At 36.5% G+C, this 9122-nt stretch overlaps 1 protein-coding gene across 1 annotated transcript in view; it reads left to right on the top strand.

Annotated features, from left to right (window-relative positions):
• Positions 1 to 5534: 5534 nt before the first annotated feature.
• LOC106877200 (ubiquitin carboxyl-terminal hydrolase 46) overlaps positions 5535 to 9122 on the top strand; it is a 53074-nt gene continuing 49486 nt past the window's right edge. Inside the window, exon 1 of the mRNA XM_014926045.2 lies at positions 5535 to 5689. Within this exon, the coding sequence (XP_014781531.1) occupies positions 5687 to 5689 (3 nt within the window). The 5' untranslated portion in view covers positions 5535 to 5686. The remainder of the gene's footprint in view (positions 5690 to 9122) is intronic.

Here is a 9122-nt window from a genome sequence, read left to right as displayed (position 1 = left end):
GGGGGGGGGTAAGGCCTACCAATAATTGCGTCGTGATTCGCTCACCTCCAAATAACCAGGCACCACACGCTTCATGCTGCTCATCCACACCAATGTAGCAACACAGTTCCTCAGCAGTGAGGGTCATTATAATAACACTTATAAAGCCATCTTATACGTTGGCTTTCTGTTTTGTTGCTGGTTTTGTTTTGTTTTTTGTTATTTTAATTACTTATTACAGCAATTCATTATAACAATTTAATTACTTATTATAATATTTATTGTTCAATCATCAAACATAAATTCTTGTGATACAGAGGTAATATTTTTGAAATATCTTCCCAGCAGCAGGGTTTGTTCCATTACTTCTGCACTTCTTTATATAAGGAGCAGGAAATAATCAAAGCATTTATACACACATACATACACACACACACACGCATGCATGCGTGTGTGTGTGTATGTATGTATGTACGTGTGTATGCATGTATGTATGTATGTGTGTGTGTGTGTGTAGCTATCTATCTATTTATCTGTCTATCAATCTATTTATCTATGTATGTGTGTATAATTTCTCCTTCTCTCTCTCTCTCTCTCTATATATATATATATATATAGAGAGAGAGAGAGAGAGAAAGAGAGAGAGACACACACACAAACACATACACACACATTTGCACATTTACACACACACACACAAAACGTTTATGATGCTAATCAGAGGCTTATGCAGATAAATCTTACATCAAAGGACTAAACAGGGAGAATGCGGAGAGGGAGTTTTTTTATTCTCTTCAAGAATTACGGAAGTAATTTTGTTTCGAATCAGAGATGAGGAGGAGGAGGAGAAAGAGAGAGAGAGAGAGAGAGTGAGAAATTATACACACAGACACACAGACACACACACCTCTACCAACCTGGAAAAACAGACTTTGAATGATGACAATGATGACGATGATGGTGATGATGATGATGCACACACTCACACACATCAGACACTGACGCAGACACACTCACGTATTACATTGACTTGTGTGTTTGTGTTTCTATGTGTAAGGCAAAAAACTAGAGACAACAACAAGACTGTTGCCCTCTGTGTATTTTAAAATCCTTTCTCTAACAGGCATAAAGGTCTGAAACTTTGCAGGAAGGGGCCAGTCAATTACACTGACCCCAAAAGGATGAAAGGCAAAGTTGACCTTGGCAGAGTTTGAACTCAGCACATAAAAGTGGTAAAATGGCGCTAAGCATTTTTCCCAGCTTGCTAAAAATTCTGCTACCTCACCCACCTTTGTGTATTTTAAAATAACAAAGCTATATATATGAAGATTATCACATTTCAGGTTTTTAACTAAAAATGTGAATCAGTGGTTAGTGTTGTGCTATTTTCCTGAAAATTCAAAAGTATCTTTTGCTTTCTTTTAAGATAAACAAGAGTGCTTATATTTATTACAGATCAATTAGTTCTTAACAGAACCAACTTCACCAGTCTGTGGCTGAAAGCCATAACTAAGTGCTATTAATGTCTAGGCATGCTAAAATGGTGAGCCAACAGAATTGTCAGGGCGCCAGGGTAAAAAATGCTTAGCGGCATTTAATATCGAATCGATTGTCAATAGATCACAATTTCAAGTTCTGTCCAGTTTTTGATAACTTCTGTCATTTTGACATAAATATCCGGATATTATTTTAAAACCAAGAAACTAAGTAATGTAAGACAGGGTAGCTGTCCTGACTTCACTCTAAAATATACAACCGACGATTCTGACAAAACACTGAATCACGACTCTCTTGTAACCAATAATCTACTTTCTATTCTCGTTGAGATTTTACTGCTTAACGTTCCAACACAGCAACACTGAACCATTATTTCTTCCATTCCTCGATGTAAGGGAGAGAATTCAAGCATTTACTATGAGCTAAGGAAGATAATTCTTATTTGGTAGATAACGCTATTTGGCTAAAAACTTTTGATATTCATGCATTTTGACTACTGAATATCTTTTGAAGAAATTACAGACAAAGGGAAGGAGTATAATGCTTTAAAAAGACCCACATGTCAATTAAATACCAATTACTTATCATTTAAACGGAAAAAAAAAGTAAAGATGATCTTAAATGGATTTGAACTTAGAATAAGGGGGTAGCATATCAAATAAACTAACACATTTAGTCCAGCATATTTCAGATCCAGACAGTTCAATAGTAATTTCTGATTTCAACAATAAGTTTCATTTTTTCTAAGCTCAAATAGTGAGATTTTTATTTTCATTTTACTAGAAATAGGAAGCTGTGATGTAAATATCCTTTCAAAAGACATTTCTTACATAAATGAATTGAAATAGCTTCAACCAGAAATTGAAACCCTGTCAAGGATTCAGCAAAGATTAAAATCTTTATAACCTTCTTTAATTCCTTTAGTTCTAATTTACTATATTTAGAGAATTTATTATATTTACAGATTTAAGCCTCTGTAGCTGTCCTAGAAGATAACCCACGGGGCAGGAATGGCTGTTTGATAAGCAGACATAATACAAGAAAACTTTCCAAAAAAAATCCGCTGAAATGTCTTAATTACTCACATTCTTAATTAATCACATTTGCCTTTTACATTTTACACAAGCCCTGAAGATATTGTTGTTGTTTGACCAATAAAAAACCGATTGTGTAGTTCTGTAGTTTGTGTTAAATGTTGTTTGCACACACCCTCTGCTCTAAATACCATCATCGTTAATAACACAGTAACAACATTTATTTTAATGAATACATTTCCTTGTCGCACAGTTGTTATACAATCTCATTCATGTGTTGGAGAAATCACTGCATAATCGTTTCGGTAAACAGGGAAAAGAATAGAGTGTTAAAATATTCAATAATTTGTTGTTTTCCATATGAAACGCAAACAGTGACATTCAAGGAAGGCAGAATTGGGGTCAGTTAACAGAAACGATTTCAATAGAAAGTAAAACGTGGATAATATGCAGTAAGCAGAAGAGAGTTATAAGGGTTGGAGAGGAGCGTTCTTCATAGAATGATTTACAGAGAAAATTATTTCCAGACTGTTGTAATAATAATAATGATAATGATAATAATAATAATAATAATAATAATAATAATAATAATAATAATAATAATAATAGTAATAATAATAATCCTTTCTACTATAGGCAAAGGCCTGAAATTTGGGGCAGAGGGGGACAGTCGATTACATCAACCCCAGTGCATAACTGGTTCTTATTTCATTGACCCCAAAAGGATGAAAGGTAAAGTTGAATTTGACAGAATTTGAACTCGGAATGAAAGGATGGACAAAACGCTGTTATGCATTTTGCCCAGCATGCTAACAATTTTGCCAGCTCACCACCTTAATAATAATAATAATAATAATAATAATAATAATAGTAATAATGATGATGATGATGATGATGATAATAACACTTTCTACAATAAGTACAAACCTGAAGGGGAGGAGGCTAGTTGATTACATCAACCTCAGTGTTCAATTGGGTATTTATTTAATTGACCCCGAAAGGATGAAAGGCAAAGTCGACCTCAGCAGAATTTGAACTCAGAACATAAAGACAGACGAAATACTGTTGGGTTTGTTTGTCTTGAGTGCAAAGGATGCTGCCAGTTCAGTGTCATTAATAATAACCCTTGCTTAAGGGCAACGAGTTGACAGAGTCGTTAGGATGCCGGGTGAAATGCTTAGCGGTATTTCGTCTGTCTTTACGTTCTGAGTTCAAATTCTGCCGAGGTCGACTTTGCCTTTCATCTTTTCGGGGTCGATAAAATAAGTACCAGTTATGCACTGGAGTCGATGTAATTGACTTAATCCCTTTGTCTGTCCTTGGTTGTCCCCTCTATGTTTTGCCTCTTGTGGCCAATAAAGGCATAAATAATACCCCTTCTACAAGACCTAAAATTTGGGGGAGGGGGACAAGTCATAAGTCATTTACATCAACCCCAGAACATATCTGGTACTTATTCTGTCAACATCTTACCCAAAAGCTGAAAAACAAAATCAGCCTTAGATAAGTTTTGAATTCAGAACACAAAACTTCGGATGAAATGCTGCTGAGCAATTTTGTCTGATGCAGTGACAACTCTGCTTCCTAATGACAATGCTTTCTGTCATTGGCATAAGGATGGGGGGGGGGGTAGTCGATTACATTGACCCCTCGTCCTCCACTTACCCAGTGCTTGACTGAGACTTAATTTTATTGACCCCCAAAACAACGAAAACATAGATGACCTCAACAGCATTTGAACTCAGAACATCAAGAGCCACAGGAAATGCCACTGTGTTTTTAGTTTGGTATGTTAATGGTTCTTGCAGCTTGCAACCTTAACAACAACAACGATGATGATGATGATGATGATAAAGTACCCGGCAATGGCTCTCATGGTTCCTGATCTTAACTGACTGGAAGTGTTATCATGTACATTGCTTGGTCTTGGTATAAAAGATGGGCTACAGCAAATATTCTGCTCAATACCACAGATTTGCTTGTCACTTGTTTGACCTTAACCAGTTGAGCATGTCCTATGATAATAATAATGAATTCAAATTTTGTCACAAGGGCAGCTTGGGGGAGATGGTGATGCGTTGATTACATCAACCCAGTGTTCAACTGGTACTCTCTCTCTCTCTCCCTATATATTCGCTCTCCATTTTTTCCTCTTTCTGTCAAAGAGCTGGCTACTACAAGAACTCAATGGCAAGAAATTTCGAAATAAAACTGAATATACACAGATACAAACACACACACTTTTGGATCAGCCCAAGAAGACAAGTGTGCCACGCTATAAGACTGAACTGAGGAACAATGTGGTTGGGAAGCAAGCTTCTTACCACAGCCTTTACTTCGCTGGAATTGTTTCAAGCCAAGTTTACTTTCATATTACATCGATACAACATGAGTATAGTGTTAGATAAATTTTATTTATTTCGTAGTGTGAACTAACACTCACACGTATGTGTGTGTTTATATATATATATATTCATGCCAACACACGAAAATCTCGGACCTTGAGCCACTCTGTTACTTCTGCTAAATATTAATACACACACCCACATAAATAAGTAACAAGGATACCTCCTTGTTACTAATTTACATTCTGTTCACCTAACTTGGAGCTGTGCGGACTATACCGAACTGGCAAGGTGCCTCAATTTAAGTACCTAATTCAACTGAATCTTAATTAGATACACAATACTAATAGGACATTACAAGTCTCGCATTTCTTTCTGCTTCATTTTTCTCAATATGCATTTTGGAACCTAAAAGTTAACAAATTCACTTAAGAGAAGCAATATTTAGCGATGTTGTCATGTCTATCACACAGAATCACCTCGATCGTCATCACCACCACCATCACCAGCATAAGGACTGTGAGCGTTTTTACATCGCCACCGCCACCACCACCACCACTATTATCATAAGAACCGTTAGTGTTTACACCTCCCGCCATCACCACCATCAACACTGAACGCATTCACCGCCACCGTCTTCGCCACTGCACTATTATTAGATGAATGACGTACAGGGAGCGCTACCTGTCGAGTAATTAGAGAATGTTTTTGTGGACAAGGGCGAATAACTGTCTCCTTTCTCCTCCCCTTCATCTGTAGCACCGTGGAGTTGAAACATGGCTGTGTTCTGATGCTAATGATAGGACTTTCTATAGCATCCACCAAGAAAATATGGTAAAGTGGAACAGTTTTTCAGTTTTCTATCCTAATTCTTTGTCACGTCATAGTTTACGATTCCATGTATTCTGCACCAATGTCCGGTGGTGTGTCTGTTTATTGTGGCAGGTGAAGCTCCATGACGTCCAATCTGTCCCTTCCATTTCATAATAATAGCAGACGTCTGTTGTTTTATTCCCCCCCAAAACACAACTTTAAACTGCCTCACCTCATCGCACATTTGTTTATGTTGTCGATATTCATCCTACATTCATTGAGAAACATACTGCGCTCGGTGTTTACTGTTGGACTCCGATGGCAACTCATTCATCACCGACATCCTACAGTCACAACATCACACACACACACACATATATATAGACACACACGCACACACTTATGTAAACACATTTACATATAGCCACTCAGAATCACACCACAGTGTATCTATCTATCTACCTTATATATATGTGTGTGTGTGTGATGTTGGGGCATAGAGAGGTGTTTTTGCTTTTTGTTGCTCTTCATTATAATTGCTTTCATAACAATTTGAAAGAGCAGAATAAATTGTCATCTATCAAATAAACACACATACAGATAGATATATCCACACAACTACTTTACATATTCATACAAACATATATATATATACATACATTATATATATATATATAATGTATGTATGTATATATATATATACACACACACATACACTATTTCACTGATGGAATTCAATTCTACAACGTAGCGCCAACCATTTTCTTTCTACGATTTTGATTTTAAAATCTTTTTTCGCTTAATGTATGTTTTTTCTTTTATATATAAATATATATACGGAGAGAAATTGTCTTTTTAATGCGATATCCGAGTTAAGAGCTCTTTCATTCTTCGTGCATTATTTAGAAGTTTCTTCTTAAATCTCCCCCTCACAATGAATATATATACATATGTATGTATGTATTTATAAACACTGGTATATTATACACAGACGCACACGCACACACACATGCACTCACATATGTATATGTTTTTGCGAAAACCTTGATTGTAACACTTGCTTTTTCTGGATCATACAGATATTTATCAATAAATGTACACGTTCCATATACCTGATGAATATGGTAACCTAGCACGGCTCATTAATCTGTCTTCTTAAATTATTACAATTTTCCGCCAAATTGATGGAATAAATAAACGTTGAACATCGATAAATTGTTGGTTAAACTATCGATTGACAATAACGACTGGAACAGAGAGAAGTGGGGTTTTTTTCTTTCCATGATTGTAGTTATACTAAGGGGTCCGTTATCAACAGCTTGTTTATTTGTAATAATAATTAAAACACTTTAGACTTTATTAAAGTACAAATGATAAGACGAGAAACTATTCAATATCAGAGTCTCATTCTATGTCCAACGACCAGTGGGAGCAGTGAAGGTAATCGTATAGGAATCCTATCCAACTTTGGTCAAGAACAAAAGTAGAAACGTTGTAAATGTTACGGTTGGTTGATGTCAATTTCATACACAATGTTATATTTGTCAATGAAAAACGAAAAATCACTCCAATAATGGGAAATATGGTTATGAAGTTATTTAATTACTTGGTCGATAAATATCTTTTTTAAAGCAAGTCACATGTTTGTAAACTATTTGAAGAGCCATTTGAAAAACCAAAGTAATTTGGCTAAAGTCAGGACTCTCGAACAAGCCGACTGTTCTAGACACACGAAGTAGATTTATTTGCGATTTTTTTGGCTTGGTCTGAAGTTGTTAGCATCCGGTACGAAATTTCTGAAAATCAAGAAAAAAATTCATGATAGGAGTTAAGAAGTTTACCTCCCAACCACTTGATCTGGAGTTCAGTCCTAGTTAATGGCACCTTGAGCAAGTATCTTCTACTATAGCCTCAGGCTGACCAAAGCCTTGTGAGTGGGTTTGGTAAACAGAAACTGAAAGAAACCCATTGTGTATGTGTATATATATGTGTGTGTATGTGTTTTACTGTCTCTTGGTCCAGACATTGCATGAGCGTTATAAATGAGTGTTACTGCCGTACAAGTGGTATGATTCATTTCCAGCCTTCCATGAAGACACCTTCAGCTTTAGGGAAATACCTTGCTTGGATACAGCTGATGATTGGCTACAGGAAGTGCATCCGGCCATAGAAAATCTGCCTCAACAAATTCTGTCTGACTCATGCATGCATGGAAAATTGAATGTTAAGACAATGATTTTGTGTGTGTGCCTGGTTGTATTTGCGTCTCCTTGCTTTGACATTGCACAAAACTTGTAAAATGAACATAGTCATCATACAAGTGGTGTTCTTTTTATCCAGTCTTCCATGAAAACATGTCCAGCCATAGAAAATCTACCGAAATGAATTCTGTCTGAGCCAAACAAGCATAGAAAAATGATGCTAAAACAATGATAGTGATGATGACAATTACAATGTAAAATAAGGAAAAGAAAACAATGGCTGAGTCTGTTGTTGACTCCAAGGTATCAGAATACAGGATGCTACATCAACATCATGTTAAGATTTTACAAGGGATGTGATGGAAGTAATGAAAAATGATTAAAGAGAAATCGTTACAAGAAGACTATATATGAAGAGGGGTGGCTGATTATATTAGGAAAGAAGAAGGATCTAGGGTCTCCATTTAAGACACATCTGAAGGCATGTTTAGTAAGTCTCAGAGAATGTATTCATGCTTGAGCCAATAACAGTTGGTACCACTTGATGAAATCTGCATTCTGTTAGAGAGCAACACCTATCTTAAGGTTCCATTTTAATAGTGATGATATGCCTACATGGACAGACACGAAAATATTGATGTGTATTCCATTTAGAACAGTATCTGCTGTGAAAATAGTGAAGAAACTGTTACATCATCATCATCATCATCATCATCATCATCATCACTGTTTTCCATACTGACATGGGTTAGAAGAGCTGGTTCCAATTTCTTCTTTGGTACGATTAGATGCCAAGCCCCAATGTTTACTTTGGCATGGTTTCTATGACTAGATGCCCTTCCTAATGCCAACCGCTTTACGGCAGTGTACATTGTACCAGCACCAGTGAGTTGACCAAGTAATTTGCAAGACAACCCCTCAACAGGAAGGAGTCTAGTATTGAGGAAGTTGGCTCTGTGCCAGGCAATGAGACATTGGCACAATGAAATTGTCATGGAAGTATTCAGTGAAAACAGATATTGGTTGCTACCATGATATAGTACCACTAAGTTTTATACTATGACCTACCAAAGAGCAGCTTAAGGATGTAAATAAATGTAGTTGGAAGAAGTCCACTACAATATTCTATAACACTGTCAAACCCCCACCTCTTTCTCTCTCATCACACAAACCTCCACCTCTTTCTCTCTCATCACACAACCCCCCCACTTTCTCTCAGCAGACAACCCCCCACCTCTTTTTCCCTCATCAGA

The sequence above is a fragment of the Octopus bimaculoides genome, chromosome 10, assembly GCF_001194135.2.
Source record: "Octopus bimaculoides isolate UCB-OBI-ISO-001 chromosome 10, ASM119413v2, whole genome shotgun sequence".
In the NCBI taxonomy this organism is placed as follows: Eukaryota; Metazoa; Mollusca; class Cephalopoda; order Octopoda; family Octopodidae; genus Octopus; species Octopus bimaculoides.
This window is presented reverse-complemented; position numbering and strand designations above follow the sequence as displayed.